General features: G+C 39.3%; 1 protein-coding gene and 2 long non-coding RNA genes across 3 annotated transcripts; all 3 read left to right on the top strand.

Moving 5' to 3' along the window:
- Positions 1–325: 325 nt before the first annotated feature.
- Positions 326–1913, top strand: LOC131656586 (uncharacterized). Its single transcript, XR_009300175.1, has 2 exons — positions 326–1041; positions 1431–1913. It is a non-coding gene; the product is annotated as an uncharacterized LOC131656586 (long non-coding RNA).
- Positions 1914–10528: 8615 nt separating this feature from the next.
- Positions 10529–12116, top strand: LOC131656587 (uncharacterized). Its single transcript, XR_009300176.1, has 2 exons — positions 10529–11244; positions 11634–12116. It is a non-coding gene; the product is annotated as an uncharacterized LOC131656587 (long non-coding RNA).
- Positions 12117–17042: 4926 nt separating this feature from the next.
- Positions 17043–18473, top strand: LOC131658867 (uncharacterized). The gene is made up of 2 exons (XM_058928117.1): positions 17043–17650; positions 17729–18473. Exons 1-2 carry the CDS (start codon positions 17043–17045, stop codon positions 18471–18473), a joined length of 1353 nt encoding a protein of 450 aa, XP_058784100.1.
- Positions 18474–19922: the final 1449 nt, after the last annotated feature.

Below are 19922 nucleotides of genomic sequence, written 5' to 3'. Positions count from 1 at the left end.
AAAAAATCTAATTAAAATCTAAATTGTTTAATTAATTTAAAAAAGGAAACTGGGGGTGCAATCCTGAATTACTAGTGCAGTGAGCAACTGGGCGCAGGGCCCAAAGGATGGCCCAAGGTGATGTTTTTGTTGCAGAATTGTTTACTAAGAAGAGAACATGGGCCAGTTAGGGGGTATTTTGTTATAGATTTTTGTGACTCAATTATTATTTTCATTTCAGATTAATTAACAACATAAAATTATTAAAATAAAATAATAAAAGCGTGAAAAAGAAAAGGGATTAGGGTTGCCTCTTTTGTGACGCATTAGCTTTCTCGAAGACTCATCTTCCTTCTTCTCTCACGAGCGGGGCGAAACGGCGGCGATGGCGACGGCGACGGCTTCAACTTCTCCGGTCGAAAACAAACTCAAACGCGATTGAACCCTCTCTCTTCTCGTTTCATCCGCTTCATACTCTTTTATCTCGCTGATTGCTGATTCAATTGAATTGCGTTCCAATTTTGACACAAGCGTCTTCTCACGAAATCAGACGTGAAGAAAGAACCGATGTAGACAGAGTTCAAAGCTTTTTCTTTTTGATCGAAACGCTCCAACAGCCATTCAAAGATGCCGGTGCCGAGAAGTTAAGGTAAGCATACGCGTTAATCTCTTGCTTCCTCCAATCGATTCGTACTTCTTCTTCTTTTAGAATTCTGAATGACTTGTTACTGTTATTGTTTCGGTTGTGTTGAATTGGTGAGGATGAGGGCGAAGATGCGATGAAGATTGAAGTGTTGATGATGAAGATGATGATGATTGAAGAAAGGATGAGGATGTTGCTTTTGTTGCAGGTTTATTGAAGATGGTGATTCAGCATTACGAGAGGTGTTGCAAAGATGATGATGTGTATCGAGATGAAGAAGATGGAGGAGCTGTGAAGAATGGTGGAGAGTGAGTGATGAATGAAGAATGGCTCAGAGATCAAAAAATGGTGGAGGAGCTTGAATGAAGGTGGAGAGAAGAATATATAGGTCGAGTTCTGAGATTCAGTTGCAATTGAAGGTTAGTTTTTTTCCTGAACTTCTTCTATTGATTTCTGTTTGTAACTGTTAGGTTAGTTAGGATGTGTAACTGATTTTTGAAGGTTGTTAGGGTAGTTAGAAATCTGTTATGAATCGGTTAGGAGGTTAAGAGGTAGTTAACAGTTAGTAACTGAGTTCTGCTTGAATGTGAGTTGAGTTATGAACTGAATGGTAATTGGTTATGTTCTTTTCTGTGTTGGGAATTAATTAGGACTGGTTAGTAATATGGTTTTGGGATAACTGTTAGTTTTGTAAGGTATATGGTTCTGATTTGGTTCCCTGCCTCAGATTCGGGTGTAGTCTCGGAACTGTTTTTCTTTCTTTTATGGCTTTTGAAGTGAATGATTACTGTATGTCTATATGTTGCAGGGGTGCTTCTGGTTTGATAGGTTTGACGGGTAATGGGATAAATGGAACGCACTCGGCCGGAAGACTGGGACAGGCTGCTGAGTAACGGCTATCGTACTTTGCATCAGTCCTACAGCTTGAGTTGTAATTGGGGTTTGACCTGCTGTGGACCAGATACCCTCTTGAGAAGATTGGGAGATTGGAACAGGCAGCACTGTAATATTGCCGTTATACTTGGCGGTTGTCCCAGCAGAAGCAAAAGGATGAAGACGGTTATCACTATCAGCACCTGGTCGGAAAACTGGGCGTAATAACCAACTGGATCCAACTGTGGGTGGACAATAAAGCTTGGAAGCCAAGAAATATCACGTGCTTGAAGCTAAGAATTGTCAAACAGAGTGGTTCAGTATTATATTTACTTTGTAATGGAGGAATTTGAATGTAATGAAATTGTAATGGTGTAATTGGATTTAGATCTTGCAATGGAATTGTATTTTTGATGAATTGTAGAATTCTTTTTCTTTTTTCTTCATATGGAAAACCAACACAAATGCTTGAGAACCCTAATTCGCTTTAATCGTCCTTGAATTCAAATCCACTTCTAGTTTCAACAAACAGATTCCAATCAAATGATATCTTCAATGAAACCCTTGAATCAACTCAACTCACCGATCTTAAACACAAAGGATCCATGAATTATACCTTAGCCAATATCTTGGTGGTGAAACTTGGACAAGAGACCTTAATCTCATTTCTAATTGATTAAACTCAATAAGCTCAAATTAAAACCTTGATTCTTTCAAAATCCTTGATGCCCAACCAGGTTTATTAATTAATGATGCATGCTGTTAGATGACCTAATATGCAAATGATATGGAAGTGATAAGCCAGTTAGAAATAAAGTAGATGGGCAAATTTTGGGGTGCAACACATGAATGCATGGTTTATGCATCAATCACAATCAAGAGCACACAAGATCACGGCAAATCACACAAAATCACACAGTCCAGGTTCTTAGGTTCGACGTCACGAGCATGGAGCCATGGGTCTACCCATCCCACAAGGTGTGTTCTAGGGAATTTTGTACCTGCCAATCGGGTTCTACAAAGGTTCCTAGAGTTTTCAATCTTCTATCGGATATTACCGGCACGCACAATTGCTCATGGGCGCCAATAATATGCCTAAAAAGACCTCGTCTGAGCGTAGTATCGCATGACAACAAGCTCAAATTGGTACTTGATCTTGTTTTTGCACTACATCCTAAAAAGGCTTAGATTGGTTAAAAAGGTTCTAGGCCATTCAGCTTCTACGGACACTCACTATTGAAAGTAATAGCGTTATCACGATGGTTCGTAACAACCTCTACTACCTTCCATGAGGCCTCCACTGATTGGGGTTCCACCATATGACGCTCATGGTAAGGATTGCTCCTGACATGCGACTATTGGTCTTACCACCTCCTATCTCAAGTTACTCACCAAAGTTCGGGTTAGAACTTTATCTCATCACAGAGGAACCATCGAGCACCAAAAAGAAAAAAAAGAAGATAAACAAACAAAGCACACAACAGTATATACAGATAAAAACACACAGATAAACAAAAATAGGCTTAACACACTTAAAACTGGATCCCCAGTGAAGTCGCCATTTTTCTGTAGCGGGGAAAATCTGATATCGAAGCCATGAGATTGGAACAGGCAGCACTGTAATATTGCCGTTATACTTGGCGGTTGTCCCAGCAGAAGCAAAAGGATGAAGACGGTTATCACTATCAGCACCTGGTCGGAAAACTGGGCGTAATAACCAACTGGATCCAACTGCGGGTGGACAATAAAGCTTGGAAGCCAAGAAATATCACGTGCTTGAAGCTAAGAATTGTCAAACAGAGTGGTTCAGTATTATATTTACTTTGTAATGGAGGAATTTGAATGTAATGAAATTGTAATGGTGTAATTGGATTTAGATCTTGCAATGGAATTGTATTTTTGATGAATTGTAGAATTCTTTTTCTTTTTTCTTCATATGGAAAACCAACACAAATGCTTGAGAACCCTAATTCGCTTTAATCGTCCTTGAATTCAAATCCACTTCTAGTTTCAACAAACAGATTCCAATCAAATGATATCTTCAATGAAACCCTTGAATCAACTCAACTCACCGATCTTAAACACAAAGGATCCATGAATTATACCTTAGCCAATATCTTGGTGGTGAAACTTGGACAAGAGACCTTAATCTCATTTCTAATTGATTAAACTCAATAAGCTCAAATTAAAACCTTGATTCTTTCAAAATCCTTGATGCCCAACCAGGTTTATTAATTAATGATGCATGCTGTTAGATGACCTAATATGCAAATGATATGGAAGTGATAAGCCAGTTAGAAATAAAGTAGATGGGCAAATTTTGGGGTGCAACAGCTGCCCCTATTTAATCGTCTTAGACCTGAAGGTGAGATTGGCGCTAGCCTTTCGAGCATTCAAGGTAAAAGAAGATTAAATACCGATTGAACCTGAAAATTTGCCTGAAGAAGATTAAATACCAAGTGAACCTGAAAATTTGCCTGATGAGAGATGTGATCTACTGGGGAAGAAATGGTGTCAACTCCACTAAGGAAGATTGTATCAACTCTGGATTGAACAAATTAACTCTTGGTTGAAAATGACATAGAACTCAACTCTGGGTTGAAAAAGAAAAATAGGTCAACTCTGGGTCGAAGAATACAGGGGAAATCAACTCTGGGTTGGACAAGAGGTAAACGTCAATTCTGGATTGAGAGCGGAAAGTGAAATCAGTATTAGTGGGACAAGATATAGGCATCAACTCTGGGTTGAGATAGAAAGTAAGAACATCAACTCTGGGTTGAAAACAAGAGATAGACATCAACTCTGGGTTGAGAGAAAGTAATTCAACTCTGGGTTAGAAATGAAATAAATGTCAACTCTGGGTTGAAAAATAAACGTGGGTCAACTCTGGGTTGAAGGATAAAGGGAAATCACCTCTGGGTTGAAGACAATGGGTAGACATCAACTCTGGATTGAGAGAAGGTGATTCAACTCTGGGTTGAAAGAGGAAAGATGATCAATTAGGGATAACCATCAACTCTGGGTTGAATGGGAGAGAAGGAAGATAACCGTCAACTCTGGGTTGAGCGGGAAAGACAAAAGATAACCGTCAACTCTGGGTTGAGTGGGAAAGAGAAATCAATTCTGGATTGAACAAGGGACGACCGTCAACTCTGGGTTGAGTGGGAAAGGAGAAAAGATAACCGTCAACTCTGGGTTGAGCGGGAAAGACAAAAGATAACCGTCAACTCTGGGTTTAGTGGAAAAGGATAAAAGATAACCGTCAACTCTGGGTTGAGTGGGAAAAGGCAATAGAAAACCGTCAACTCTGGGTTGAGTGGGAAAAGACAAAGGATAACCGTCAACTCTGGGTTGAGTGGGAAAAAGGAGAAGTCAATTCTGGATTGAATAAGGATGACCGTCAACTCTGGGTTGAGAGGGAAAAGACAAAAGATAATCGTCAACTCTGGGTTGAGTGGGAAAAGATAAAAGATAACCGTCAACTCTGGGTTGAGTGGGAAAAGATAAAAGATAACCGTCAACTCTGGGTTGAGTGGGAAAAGGCAATAGAAAACCGTCAACTCTGGGTTGAGTGGGAAAAGACAAAGGATAACCGTCAACTCTGGGTTGAGTGGGAAAAAGGAGAAGTCAATTCTGGATTGAATGAAGGATGACCGTCAACTCTGGGTTGAGTGGGAAAGAACAAAAGATAACCGTCAACTCTGGGTTGAGTGGGAAAGAGAAATAATCAATTCTGGATTGAACAAAAGATAACCGTCAACTCTGGGTTGCGTAAGATATAACCGTCAACTCTGGGTTGAGTGGGAAAATGAAAGGATCAACTCTGGGTTGAAATAAGGATAACCGTCAACTCTGGGTTGAGTGGGAAAGGACAAAGAATCAACTTTGGGTTGAATAAAACATGACCGTCAACTCTGGGTTGAGTAAAAGATAACCGTCAACTCTGGGTTGAGTGGGAAAGAGAAAAGACAACCGTCAACTCTGGGTTGAGTGGGAAAAAAAAGGATCGACTCTGGGTTGAATAAAAGGTAACCGTCAACTCTGGGTTGAGTGGGAAAAGACAAAAGATAACCGTCAACTCTGGGTTGAGTGGGAAATAAGAGACAACCTTCAACTCTGGGTTGAGAGGGAAAAGACATGAGGTAACCGTCAACTCTGGGTTGAGAGGGAAAGGCAAAGGATAACCGTCAACTCTGGGTTGAGTGGGAAAGACAAGAGATAACCGTCGACTCTGGGTTGAGTGGGAAAGGAATCAATTCTGGATTGAACAAAGGATAACCGTCAACTCTGGGTTGAGTGGGAAAGGATAAAAGAAATATCCGTCAACTCTGGGTGAGAGGGAAAAAATAATTAACTCGGGGTTAAAAGATGAAAGGAAAATCAACTCTGGGTTGAACACAAGAACATCAACTCTGGGTTGAAGAAAGATGAACATGATTGACTTTGGGAGATGACACCACAATGGTAACTCTGAGTGATCCAGTGGACTATCAATTGAATGCTTGTAGGGACCTCATCTGATGAGTAACTTGGCTTATGCTTCTCATGCAAATGTTTGATTTATTTGTGCACTTCTGGAGATGCAATGTTATGGATTCTATATGCAGTGTACTGATTGATTGTTCAGGGTTTCTGCTTTGATGTGGAATAGATTAGGTGGAGTTTTGAAACTCTGCTTGATTCAAGATGGGATGGATGGCCCTGCTTTGTTGATGATCGGATCATGCGGGTGAAATGATAATGAAAATGCAATGATATGCATGATGATTGTATGATTATGAGTGCAATGATTGTCTCCAAGATACCAGGAGTGGATGGAGTATGCCCTTGTGGGAGGTTGTTGCTTGAAGGACAACACTTGTGAAGGTGAGGTGTTTAGTTTGACTCCTCGACACTTGTCTTGATATCTGACACTTGCTTGGGGATGGAAGAAAGAATTGTCACTAGCTTGCCCCAGCTTGTATGACCTTTTGAGATAGAATTCTGATGTGCTTGAATCATGGAGATTTGCGATGGTCTGCCCCAGTGTAGATCATGGAATGAATGCCCAAGATTGAAAGGAATTGTTCCACCAGATGGATGCTTCAGAGATTTGCTCAGCGGATGACCAACCTTTGCCTTTGTAAGATTACTCGATGGAATTTCAATGTTGAACTTTCCTTGGTATCAAGTACTTAATTTCATATTAGAGATAATTCTGTTTTGAAAGAGATAATGAGAATGCAATGCACATGTTAATCTCAAAAGAAAAGTTTTATTTGTCAAAATGTTGTACTGATACTAACACAAATGACACAGCAACATTAGGAGTCAGTTTTGACATGATTTTACAGTTTGTATGCTTTCGGAACGAAACCTGCTTCAATTAGGACTTTTGAGGGTTGTAACGTGGTCGGGTTCACGGTTTAAGAAACAAAGGATAAAGGCTCAAGTTCTACTTAACCCACCCCTTCTTCGTGATGTTCTCCAGTCCTACGTTCAGTTAGTTTGACACTAGTATTCGCCTTTCAGGAAGGATTGTGATGGATGAGGATCCTTTATGGCTTTGATGGATGTGGCAGCCACCCTTCGGTGCTTTTGTTGATGGTCACAATAACTTGTCCCTCGGAGGATTCTTCTTTTGCTTTTGCCTTTTGCTATCCCTAACTTTTGCCTGGATAAAAAGTTTCTTTTGAATTTGGTTTTTGTTGTCCAGCGGGATATGCCCTAATTTTTGCCTAAGTCATTTGCTTAAAAGCTTTTCTTTTTTCTTTTGACTTAGCGGGATATTGTTTCCTTCTTTTTTGATCATGATTCATAACTTTCTTTTCATTCTTTCTTTTTGTCTCGTTCGGGAACAAATTGTATGACTTTGGTGATTGACTTGATGAAAAGGTTGTGACTGCCTTCTTCTTAGTGAATGGGAGACATCCATTGTAGATTGTGCTCTTCTTCTTTTGTTGTGAGATCTGAGATATGATTGATCCTCTGATGGAATACCTGAAAGTTGAGCGCTCGGTCACACTAACTGAAGACTACCCTGCCCCTGGTTAAGATTGAGGGTTTTGTATTTTTTTGAAAAGAAACTACTACTCCTTAGGCTCAAAGGGGTTGACGAGGGTTTCACTCCCTTATAACTCCGGTGTTTAGGAATTAAAACAATGCCTGTACATCGTCAGCAGGATCTTTGTTCCAAAAGCATACAATTAGTAGTTCATGTGTTTTTGATTTTCATCATTCTCCTGTTTTAGTTGCTTAAGACAAATGAGTGAAGTATCAATGAACATAATGACAAAGATGAAATGATTTGAGAAAAACATGTATATTGCATTATTTTTATTTATTCGAACAGAATGAGTTTCTTACATTGAGAAGTACTTGATAACAACAAAAGTAATACAGTTGAAAATACTTGAGAAGTCTAAACAATGGCAAGATTAGCCTTATTCTGATGCAAATGAGATGTTCTCTGACAAACACAAAGTCTCCAGGCTCCTTTGGTGGAAGGTGCCCCCTTTAGGGGGCGTGGAGTCTTCTGATGGTAGCTTGATCTTATTTGTAATTCCCCATGATTCTTCTTCTGTGAGCTTTTGTCAGATATTGGCGTCGAGGAATCGTCTTGTCTGATCTGATGGAGAGGTAGGAGGTAAGAGTCTTGGTAACCATGGATGCATATGCATGGATGCAAAATGTTAATGATGATGCGAATGCAGCATAAATCAGGATCAAGGATCAAGGCCTCTTGGATAACAGCTTCTCATGGTCAATAAGATATGGTCGAACCCTCCAGATTCAGAGGTTCGACGTTGCTTTCTGGATAAACAGCTTGTGCATAAGTCAAAGGTGGTCGAACCCTCCAGATTCAGAGGTTCGACGTTGATTCTGATAGATAACCCTTGCATAAGTCAAATAAGGTCAAACCTCCAGATTCAGAGGTTCGACGTTGATAGATAACTAATGTGGAACTTCTGTATAAGTCAAATGTCCCAGGATCAAAGGTTCGACGCCTTTTATTAATAGCAGAAATCCGGGCATGATGAAAGTTAAGTTTCCTGTCCCACCCCAATCTCACAGGTATGTAGTCTAGACACGGACAAGTGGTCCCTAATGGTCACTAGGGTCTACAGTTCCCATGGGGTACAAAGTGTTTGAGGCAACAAGCGTGCCAGACACAGTGTTCCATGAAAGAACCTCGCCCAGCTGTGGTACCTCATATTGAACTCATCCATAGCAAGCGCTACAGTAGTCAACATGAGCATCCACGCTAATCCTATGTGTCACTTGGCCTGGGTAGTGGGCCTTTTACCTCATACAAACCCCCACCTGCAAAACAGAACAGAAGACCCCAAGGAACACAGAATATAATCCATATGCATGATGTGCAAGCAAAAATAAACATGATATGCAGGCAAAGAATAAGCATGCAAACATATATACAAGGTATAGACATAAAAACAAAGTAAACACCCAGTAAACAAACAAACAAACGCAGGCTAGGATCGACTTACTAAGGATGGACTAGCAACAGGTCTAGCAACATCCCCAGCAGAGTCGCCAGCTGTCGCACGCTCGCGAAAAATGAACAGAGTCGCCACCAATATATTTATCCCATAAGGGAAAGGAATATCAGAAAACCTGGAATAAGGATAAGAGAAGGTCTTTCGACCAGAGATCAAGGTACGGGAGTCGGTTACGCGAGGGGAAGGTACTAGCACCCCTCACGCCCATCGTACTCGATGGTATCCACCTATGTTTGTTGCTATCTAAAGGGTGTGTACTATATCTATCTAAATGCAAATGAATGAAAAGAGAAACACGGGGAAAATAAGGGTTATAAATAGTTGTGCTCGCTTAGGCCCCGCGACCTAATGCCTACGTATCCTTTTCAGGAATCAGAGCGCCGTAGTTCGGCTCTTTAGTTTTTGTTTGTTTTTGTGTTTTTTAGTGGACGAAGTTACATTCGCACTCCGCTGCTCGACCTCTGGAGTCTTAAGCTGGGAATGGAGCGGAAATAACATGTCCGATTAAAGAAAGAATGCCCTGAAGGCAAGAGAAAGAATGCCTCTGAGGCAAGAGATGAAGAAGAGATTTTGAGCGTTTCGAGGAAATCCCTTAAGCAAGGGAAACTCGAGTTGCTCTATGGTTTGTGTTTTTTAGAAGTTGGGAACTTTACGCCTGAATGGAACCCTTAAGCAAGGGAGCTCCAAGCACTCGAACATCCCTTAAGCAAGGGAAGTTACAAGCTTCCATTCCCTTTTTATTAGTCAAAGTATTTATTAGTCATTTTTTATGAGTTTTCTTGGTATTTTTTATGGGAAATTTATTTGGATATTGTTAGGTGTTTTAAAGTTGAAAAGGAAAAGAAACTAACCTAAGTATGAAGGGAATTTCTACCTAATGTTATCATGGTTTCTACCTAAGGGTTAGGAATAAGAGAAACATGGAAAATAAAGTCACAATCATGAGCAAAATTGAATAAGGATACAATGGTACAAAATTATACACAAGTATGAAGTAGCAAGTCAAAACATATTACAAAATGAATTAAAAATACTACTCTTTTTTATGTTGATTTTTATGGGAGAAATTGAATTACAAGTCAAGTAAAAAGACTAAAACAAAATAGCCTAAAACTACTATTTTTATGTGATTATTTATATGCCAAAAGTTGGAATAAAGGTCTAGAACAATAAGAAAAGTCAGCATTTTTATTACTAAAAGAAGTGACAAAAAAATCTAATTAAAATCTAAATTGTTTAATTAATTTAAAAAAGGAAACTGGGGGTGCAATCCTGAATTACTGGTGCAGTGAGCAACTGGGCGCAGGGCCCAAAGGATGGCCCAAGGTGATGTTTTTGTTGCAGAATTGTTTACTAAGAAGAGAACATGGGCCAGTTAGGGGGTATTTTGTTATAGATTTTTGTGACTCAATTATTATTTTCATTTCAGATTAATTAACAACATAAAATTATTAAAATAAAATAATAAAAGCGTGAAAAAGAAAAGGGATTAGGGTTGCCTCTTTTGTGACGCATTAGCTTTCTCGAAGACTCATCTTCCTTCTTCTCTCACGAGCGGGGCGAAACGGCGGCGATGGCGACGGCGACGGCTTCAACTTCTCCGGTCGAAAACAAACTCAAACGCGATTGAACCCTCTCTCTTCTCGTTTCATCCGCTTCATACTCTTTTATCTCGCTGATTGCTGATTCAATTGAATTGCGTTCCAATTTTGACACAAGCGTCTTCTCACGAAATCAGACGTGAAGAAAGAACCGATGTAGACAGAGTTCAAAGCTTTTTCTTTTTGATCGAAACGCTCCAACAGCCATTCAAAGATGCCGGTGCCGAGAAGTTAAGGTAAGCATACGCGTTAATCTCTTGCTTCCTCCAATCGATTCGTACTTCTTCTTCTTTTAGAATTCTGAATGACTTGTTACTGTTATTGTTTCGGTTGTGTTGAATTGGTGAGGATGAGGGCGAAGATGCGATGAAGATTGAAGTGTTGATGATGAAGATGATGATGATTGAAGAAAGGATGAGGATGTTGCTTTTGTTGCAGGTTTATTGAAGATGGTGATTCAGCATTACGAGAGGTGTTGCAAAGATGATGATGTGTATCGAGATGAAGAAGATGGAGGAGCTGTGAAGAATGGTGGAGAGTGAGTGATGAATGAAGAATGGCTCAGAGATCAAAAAATGGTGGAGGAGCTTGAATGAAGGTGGAGAGAAGAATATATAGGTCGAGTTCTGAGATTCAGTTGCAATTGAAGGTTAGTTTTTTTCCTGAACTTCTTCTATTGATTTCTGTTTGTAACTGTTAGGTTAGTTAGGATGTGTAACTGATTTTTGAAGGTTGTTAGGGTAGTTAGAAATCTGTTATGAATCGGTTAGGAGGTTAAGAGGTAGTTAACAGTTAGTAACTGAGTTCTGCTTGAATGTGAGTTGAGTTATGAACTGAATGGTAATTGGTTATGTTCTTTTCTGTGTTGGGAATTAATTAGGACTGGTTAGTAATATGGTTTTGGGATAACTGTTAGTTTTGTAAGGTATATGGTTCTGATTTGGTTCCCTGCCTCAGATTCGGGTGTAGTCTCGGAACTGTTTTTCTTTCTTTTATGGCTTTTGAAGTGAATGATTACTGTATGTCTATATGTTGCAGGGGTGCTTCTGGTTTGATAGGTTTGACGGGTAATGGGATAAATGGAACGCACTCGGCCGGAAGACTGGGACAGGCTGCTGAGTAACGGCTATCGTACTTTGCATCAGTCCTACAGCTTGAGTTGTAATTGGGGTTTGACCTGCTGTGGACCAGATACCCTCTTGAGAAGATTGGGAGATTGGAACAGGCAGCACTGTAATATTGCCGTTATACTTGGCGGTTGTCCCAGCAGAAGCAAAAGGATGAAGACGGTTATCACTATCAGCACCTGGTCGGAAAACTGGGCGTAATAACCAACTGGATCCAACTGTGGGTGGACAATAAAGCTTGGAAGCCAAGAAATATCACGTGCTTGAAGCTAAGAATTGTCAAACAGAGTGGTTCAGTATTATATTTACTTTGTAATGGAGGAATTTGAATGTAATGAAATTGTAATGGTGTAATTGGATTTAGATCTTGCAATGGAATTGTATTTTTGATGAATTGTAGAATTCTTTTTCTTTTTTCTTCATATGGAAAACCAACACAAATGCTTGAGAACCCTAATTCGCTTTAATCGTCCTTGAATTCAAATCCACTTCTAGTTTCAACAAACAGATTCCAATCAAATGATATCTTCAATGAAACCCTTGAATCAACTCAACTCACCGATCTTAAACACAAAGGATCCATGAATTATACCTTAGCCAATATCTTGGTGGTGAAACTTGGACAAGAGACCTTAATCTCATTTCTAATTGATTAAACTCAATAAGCTCAAATTAAAACCTTGATTCTTTCAAAATCCTTGATGCCCAACCAGGTTTATTAATTAATGATGCATGCTGTTAGATGACCTAATATGCAAATGATATGGAAGTGATAAGCCAGTTAGAAATAAAGTAGATGGGCAAATTTTGGGGTGCAACACATGAATGCATGGTTTATGCATCAATCACAATCAAGAGCACACAAGATCACGGCAAATCACACAAAATCACACAGTCCAGGTTCTTAGGTTCGACGTCACGAGCATGGAGCCATGGGTCTACCCATCCCACAAGGTGTGTTCTAGGGAATTTTGTACCTGCCAATCGGGTTCTACAAAGGTTCCTAGAGTTTTCAATCTTCTATCGGATATTACCGGCACGCACAATTGCTCATGGGCGCCAATAATATGCCTAAAAAGACCTCGTCTGAGCGTAGTATCGCATGACAACAAGCTCAAATTGGTACTTGATCTTGTTTTTGCACTACATCCTAAAAAGGCTTAGATTGGTTAAAAAGGTTCTAGGCCATTCAGCTTCTACGGACACTCACTATTGAAAGTAATAGCGTTATCACGATGGTTCGTAACAACCTCTACTACCTTCCATGAGGCCTCCACTGATTGGGGTTCCACCATATGACGCTCATGGTAAGGATTGCTCCTGACATGCGACTATTGGTCTTACCACCTCCTATCTCAAGTTACTCACCAAAGTTCGGGTTAGAACTTTATCTCATCACAGAGGAACCATCGAGCACCAAAAAGAAAAAAAAGAAGATAAACAAACAAAGCACACAACAGTATATACAGATAAAAACACACAGATAAACAAAAATAGGCTTAACACACTTAAAACTGGATCCCCAGTGAAGTCGCCATTTTTCTGTAGCGGGGAAAATCTGATATCGAAGCCATGAAATTGACTCGAATTAATATTTCGTTTGAAATCGCCACCGCGCTTTATTTTTTCAAAGGAAAAGGGAAAAGAACGAAAAACCCAAAGTTTTGTTTTTAAAACAAGAAAGAGATCTCAGGTACGGGTGTTGATTATATGAGGGGAAGGTTTAAAGCACCCCTCATATCCGTGGTACTCCACGGGAACCTTTTTGAAAATCTGTGTGTGTGTGCTAAAAAAGGGTTTGTTTTATTTTTAAAATAAGCTCGGCAAAGCGTTTAGCTTTGGGCCTACATACCTCCTCGGTGCAATGGAGAAGTCAGAGCTAGTGTAGTTCCGCTTTTTTGGGAAAACATTTTTAAAAACGAATAAACACTTTATCATCGTCGGAGAGAAATACTCAGCCATTGATCTTGAGCATGAGAACAAACGAGTTCTTTGCATCGCAAATGAAAGAAGGGCTCCAACTCGGATAAAATCGACGAGTATGCCACTAGCTCTCTCACGCGGAAAAGATCTCATTATATCAATCAATTTCAAAATCGTGGGGTATAACCACTCGTTTCGACAATTAACGGTGTCTAAACTTTGAAGAAAAAGCCACTAAGGGCAAAAGATATTTTTAAAGAAAGAGTTTTGAAAAGATTGCAAACATAAGAAGGTTTTTTGAAAAAGGGAGAAGATTTTGAAAATTTAAGAATGGGAGGAGATGAAGAGGCTATCCTATTGCGTAAAATAAAATCTAAGGAAAGAAACGGTCTAACCGAAATAAGAAGCCGACACTTGACATTATGAGTCAAGGTAGATTTCCCACCCTTTGGAATTATCAATACCAACACATTAACACTTGGGGGATCCAGATGAACTTATTGTCTTAGCACCACTTTTCATTAAGCACATTAAGATTCTGACGAAAATCGGGCAGAGTAACGGCTGTTTTCGGGTAAAATCCTTATCTCAATGCCTTGGAATTAACCATCAAGGGCTTTCAAGGAAATACCTGCACATACAAACAGACAACAATCCAATGCCAGACAAACAGAATAACAGTAGAGTAATAACAGAATAAGAGTCCAGAGGCACTAGGTCCATAAGTCCGAATCTCCAAAATGCTAGGGATAGTAACCAATAGTCCAAAGAGAGCCTTATGTGTTTTTTAGATTTTGGTTGTTTATTAGTGTTTTAGCATAAAAGTAAAGTATGGTCCAAGTGGACAAAAGGAAAATAGCGGAAGCATAAACATATGTCCAAGTGGACAAAGGGAAAATAGCGGAATTATAAACGTCCAAATGGACAAAGAGAAAATGGCGGAATGTAAATATGATGAAATGATAAAATAAAGAGATAAAGCGAGAAATATAAAGAGCGGTATAATAAATGGCGGAAATTAAAGTTAGTTGTTATATGTTAAAGATAACCATCTTGAAACTTGTCAAGTATGTTATCAAAGTTAGTAATGAAGATCGATGGTGAGTGAATGATGTACTCGGATTTAAATTCAATGGAGGTTTATCAGAAGCTTGATAAAAATCATAGCGACTACACGATAAATACCTCCACAAGTCTTAAATCACCGCATACAATTCTCTTCCATATTTGATCTTTTATCGAGTCGGGACAAATGTAGGAGAACTCTCCATGTATCAAGATCATCAATCAAAGAAATAAGAAGGAGAAGAGGAAATGATCTAGCCTTTATCAAGAATCCATAGAATTCTCAAGATATCAAGACTTTCATCGATCAAGAGAAAATAAGATGAAAAAAAGATAAGAATGAAAACAAATTGATCTAGTCTTTATCAAGAATCCATAGAATTCTCAAGATATTAAGACTTTCATCGATCAAAAGAAAATAAGATGAAAAGATAAGAATGAAAACAAATTGATCTAGTCTTCATCAAGAATCCATAGAATTCTCAAGATATTAAGACTTTCATCGATCAAAAGAAAAATAAGATGAAAATAAGAATGAAAACACAAAAGATAATCAACTCACACTATCATTAATATCATTCATCCATTTTGGTGGATTAGGTTATTTCAAACCTATCAACACCTTAGATCCAATGATATTAATGAAGTGTAGGAAGAAGGAAGCCAAAACAAGCACAAAAAAGGCAAAAAACCACATTTTGCCTGCTGGAAATCGATTTCATGCAGGGGGAAATCGATTTCCATAGTGCAGTTTTCAAAAAAAAACAAGTTACGTTCAGCAGGAAATCGATTTCAGCCTTAAGGAAATTGATTTCCTCAGTGTAAATTCCAGCAAAAACAGCATTTAAAGGCATGAAACTTGATTTGAACAAATATACAAACACCTTATGATCACACATCAACTTGAGCACGAAATTTCCATCACAAAACCAGCAAATATCATCAATATAGCATCAAAGATGCATTGAACACAAGCAATAAAGATCTACATCATGGATCTAGCAAATTACCACTTCTTGAACAAAGATTTTGGAGTAGCTTCAAGAGCAAGCACAAGGTGTGTAGATCCTTCAAATTTGGAGATGATCAAACAAAGAAAAGAGTGAAATGTAGGAGGCTTAGTTCAAAATTAGCAAGATTCAATGTGAATCTCACTAATCTTATGAAAATGAACTTTGGGTGAGGGTTTTGGAAAGGGTGAGAAATGAATTTGCAAGCAATTTTTTGGCTCTCCAAGCTTGAGAAATGAGAGAGTAGTGGGCTCTATTTATAGGATGAGAGCAAGAGTAGTGGTAGTTTGGTCTTTTTGCATTTGGTAATTAGCTTGTGTTTAATTGGTGATTATAGTGGCAATTAAATGGTAAAAAGTGGTAAAATGGGGTTTAAATGGGTTTAATGAAGAGAATTATTTTGATGAGGTGGAAAATTGGTAAAATGACAAAAAATGGTCAAAGAAAATAGGTGCCAAAATCAAATCAAGCTTCCCTCTCTATTTTTTTTGAATTTCTCCTGAAGGAAATCGATTTCCCCAGGGGTGAAATCGATTTCACTCTGTTCCAGAAGAGAATTTGGCGCAAAATACACTAGGGAAATCGATTTACCCAGGAGGGAAATCGATTTCATGCTGTCCAGAATGTGATTTTCTTGAAGATTGCTGCAGGGAAATCGATTTACCCAGTAGGGAAATCGATTTCATCAGTCAAAAACTTGAAAAATACCTTGTTTATTGCATGCCTTGGCTTGGTACCTACAAAACAAAAGCCTACAAAGAAACAAAGCAATGTTTTTGGTATTTGGGTTAGTATAATATGCATACAAGATAAACAATCACTGGTGCTTGATGGTCCCTCTTATGGATGAGGTGAGTGCAACACCATAAACAAAACTTCCAAGTGAAGCTCTTGATTAGTGATTGGGATATGAATGATATAGGATCTTAGGGTCAAAAATTGGGGTATGACACTATGTGTGTTACTGGCAGTCCAGAATGCCTGGTGGGCGGAAACAAGCCCCACCAATTTGCATCATTGCATATTTACTTTCCAAAAAATGATGTTTAAAAAATAACTAGCATACATGTTCCTTTCATTTCCAAGGAATCATATCTTTAAGTTTCGTGCTGAGCTTTTCCATCTCTTGCTTGCTAAATCAATCAAAACACGAGGATTCCTTGGAAATGATGGAACATAACATTGCATCCATTCATGCATACATGCATTCATGACAGGTAATCAAATGTGGAGCTCTTATTCTCAACCTTCTCTTCGTTTGGTTTTCTCTGCAGAAGTACGATTTTGACTTCTCGACACCGATCAACAATCAAGAGTTAGCCATGGAACAAATCCGTGAAAACTTGAATGAGATGAGGACAGGAATGGGGACTAACATGGGTCAGTGTATGGAGGCTATTCAAACCCTTGCTCTTAGACAAGAAGAGTTGAGACAGGTTCTTCAGAGGCCAGTTACGGATGGTATTCCCACCCCGGGAGAAGGTCTTGTGAATCAGAATGTCAGAAATGTTGTTGAAATTCGTATTCCTGCTCAGGAGAATGCACATCATGAGAACAACTTAGAACCTGAAGCCTTCAGGTTCCCGATTAATGAAATTGACAAAAGGTTCCACCTCTTGGAGAAAAGGTTGAAAGCTATAGAAGGTCGTGATTCCATTGATTTAGATGCTGATGGGTTGTGCCTAGTCCCTGGTGTCAAGATTCCTGTTAAGTTCAGAGTCCCTAACTTCGAGAAGTACAAGGGAACCACTTGTCCGTTGACTCACGTGAAAGCATTTTGTAACAAAATGGCTCCTTATGCTGAGAATGACAAGCTATTGATGCATTTCTTTCAGGACAGCCTCAGTGGTACATCCCTCGAGTGGTACACTCAACTTGAACGAACTCATGTCCGAACTTGGAAAGAATTAGCAGAAGAATTCGTCAAGCGGTACAAGCACAACAGTGACATGGCTCCGACCAGAATTCAACTCCAAGCTTTGACTCAGAGAACTAATGAGTCTTTTAGAGAATACGCCCGACGATGGAGAGAACTGGCTGCCAGAGTTCAACCTCCACTATTAGAACAAGAGCTCATGGGTATGTTCAAGGATATGTTGGAAGGTCCATACTACCAAGGCTTGATTGGTGCTTCTGAATTTGCAGAATTGGTTTTCGTCGGCGAACGAATTGAGAACGGTCTTAGGAATGGTAATATCCAAGATGTTGATGATCTTTTTGAATTCCCCAGGCGTGTGGATGGAAGAGCCAGTGTAATTCTTGTGTATGAAGAGGAGTCTCTTAATCATCCTCTCGATCAGATCTCTTGTAATGAAATGGAAGCGATTATTTCTATTCAGGATGACCCACAAACCTGTGCTACAGCTCCCAGTCATCCACCTACTCAGTTTGTCCAAAGGGAGCCGGTTTTGCATGATCAATCAGCTCAGTATGCGCCGCCATGGCGGAACCATCAACAAAATCATCACCAGCAGGGTAGACAGAGGCGTAGAAAGCCAAAAAGAGCATATGATGCCATTCCTATGACTCATTATGAGCCATTATCTGGATTGCTCAAACTTTCCTTGGTGGAACCAAAGCAGTTGGATCCTGTTTCTTTCCCGTATCCTGAGGGATTTGACCCTGATGTCAGTTGTGGCTACCATGCCGGGGCACCTGGTCATTCGACTGAAGATTGTCAGCCATTCAGAGACAAGGTTCAAGACCTAATTGTTGCAAAGGCTATTGCATTCGCACCTGAAGACCAGAATTGAAGTTCTCCTCCGACTCAGCGGATCTTCTGAAGCAATAAGTCCATACGGAGAGGATCTCCTCAACATTGGCAATTCCTAATTCATCATGCATGTTCATGTTTAAGCTTGATTGCTTTGTTCAATACTGTTTGTATGTAAAACTTGTTTGTTTTTGAACTATAATAATAATGCAGTGGATATGTTTGTCTTGAAAAAAAAATCTATTCGCTTTTGCTCTTATATGTTTTTCTATGCTTTTTGTGATACTTAACTCTTGCTACACAAAGCACGATAACTCTGTAGGGAGAATGATGAACATAATACCAAGAAACTCAAATGGTATGCTTTTGAGTAAAACCTTGTTGATGATGTACAGGCATTGTTTCAAATCCCCAAACACTGGAGATATAAGGGAGTGAAACCCTCGTTAACCCCTTTGAGCCTTCGAAGTAGGAGTTTCTTTTCAAAAAAAACCCTTATTTTAACCCAGGGGTAGGGTAGTATTCAGTTGACCTGATCGAGCATTCAAAATTCATCAGGAGCACACATCTAAAGATACAATACTGGCTATCTTTCAACAGATTGAGGAAAGTCAAATATACAACGATTATCCCTTACCTCAGGAGGTCGAGACATCAAATTTATCCCTCACATCAGGAGGTCGAGACCAACATCAAAGCCGCTATGGTTTATCCCTCACATCAGGAGGTCAAAATATGACGATACTACAATGGTAATTCTTCATAAATCAATGACTCGGGCAGTCACTATGCACTTCCAACAACTCAGAGATTCAGGATCACACGACTTGTTCAAAAGAAAGGAATGAATCAAAAAGAAAAGAAAGAAGAGAGAAAAGCCCGCTAAGTCAACAAGTTGAAAGCATGTGACCTAGGCAAAAGTTAGGGAAACAAAAAAAAAGGAGAAAAGTAAAGCAAAAGCGAAAAACAAGGATTACAAAATAAAGATCCTCATCAAAAGAACAAAGTCGTGTGATCAGACACAAAAAACAAAAGGTAAAGTGACTGCCATGTCCGAACGCCTCATCAATTCCTTAATCATCTCAAACTCCTCTTGAAAGATGAATGCTCGTGCCAAGTTAGCTGAACTTAGGACTGGAGAACATCATGAAGGGGGTGGGCACTATATAATTTGAGCCTAAAATCCTTTTTTCTCAAACCGTGAACCTGACCATGTTACAACCCTTAAAAGTCCTAATTGAATCAGGGTTAGTTCGAAAGCATACTATACACAAGAATACGGTAAGCTGACTCCTAGGATTTTGCTAATGCTTGAGTTGGTGTCACACCATCTTTCTTTCAAAAAACTCGATGTTACGACATCCTTTTATAAAGTTTCTTTAAACTTCGAGACAAACATACTCTTTGCATTAGAATTATATTTCTTATAATAAACATTCTTTGCATGTGAACAAGTGCTTAACATCAAGAAAGTTTCCATCATGAACTT

The sequence above is a fragment of the Vicia villosa genome, linkage group LG3 (genome assembly GCF_029867415.1).
Source record: "Vicia villosa cultivar HV-30 ecotype Madison, WI linkage group LG3, Vvil1.0, whole genome shotgun sequence".
Taxonomy (NCBI): Eukaryota; Viridiplantae; Streptophyta; class Magnoliopsida; order Fabales; family Fabaceae; genus Vicia; species Vicia villosa.
Note: the sequence above shows the minus strand (reverse complement) of the source record. Positions and strands in the feature narration are given on the sequence as shown.

Excerpts from the sequence above, each read along its gene's own strand:
- LOC131658867 (XM_058928117.1), top strand. The coding sequence starts at position 17,043 with ATGGAACAAATCCGTGAAAACTTGAATGAGATGAGGACAGGAATGGGG. Across the intron at positions 17,651-17,728 it reads GCAGAAGAATTCGTCAAGCG|AGAATACGCCCGACGATGGA; the intron begins GTACAAGCACAA and ends TGAGTCTTTTAG.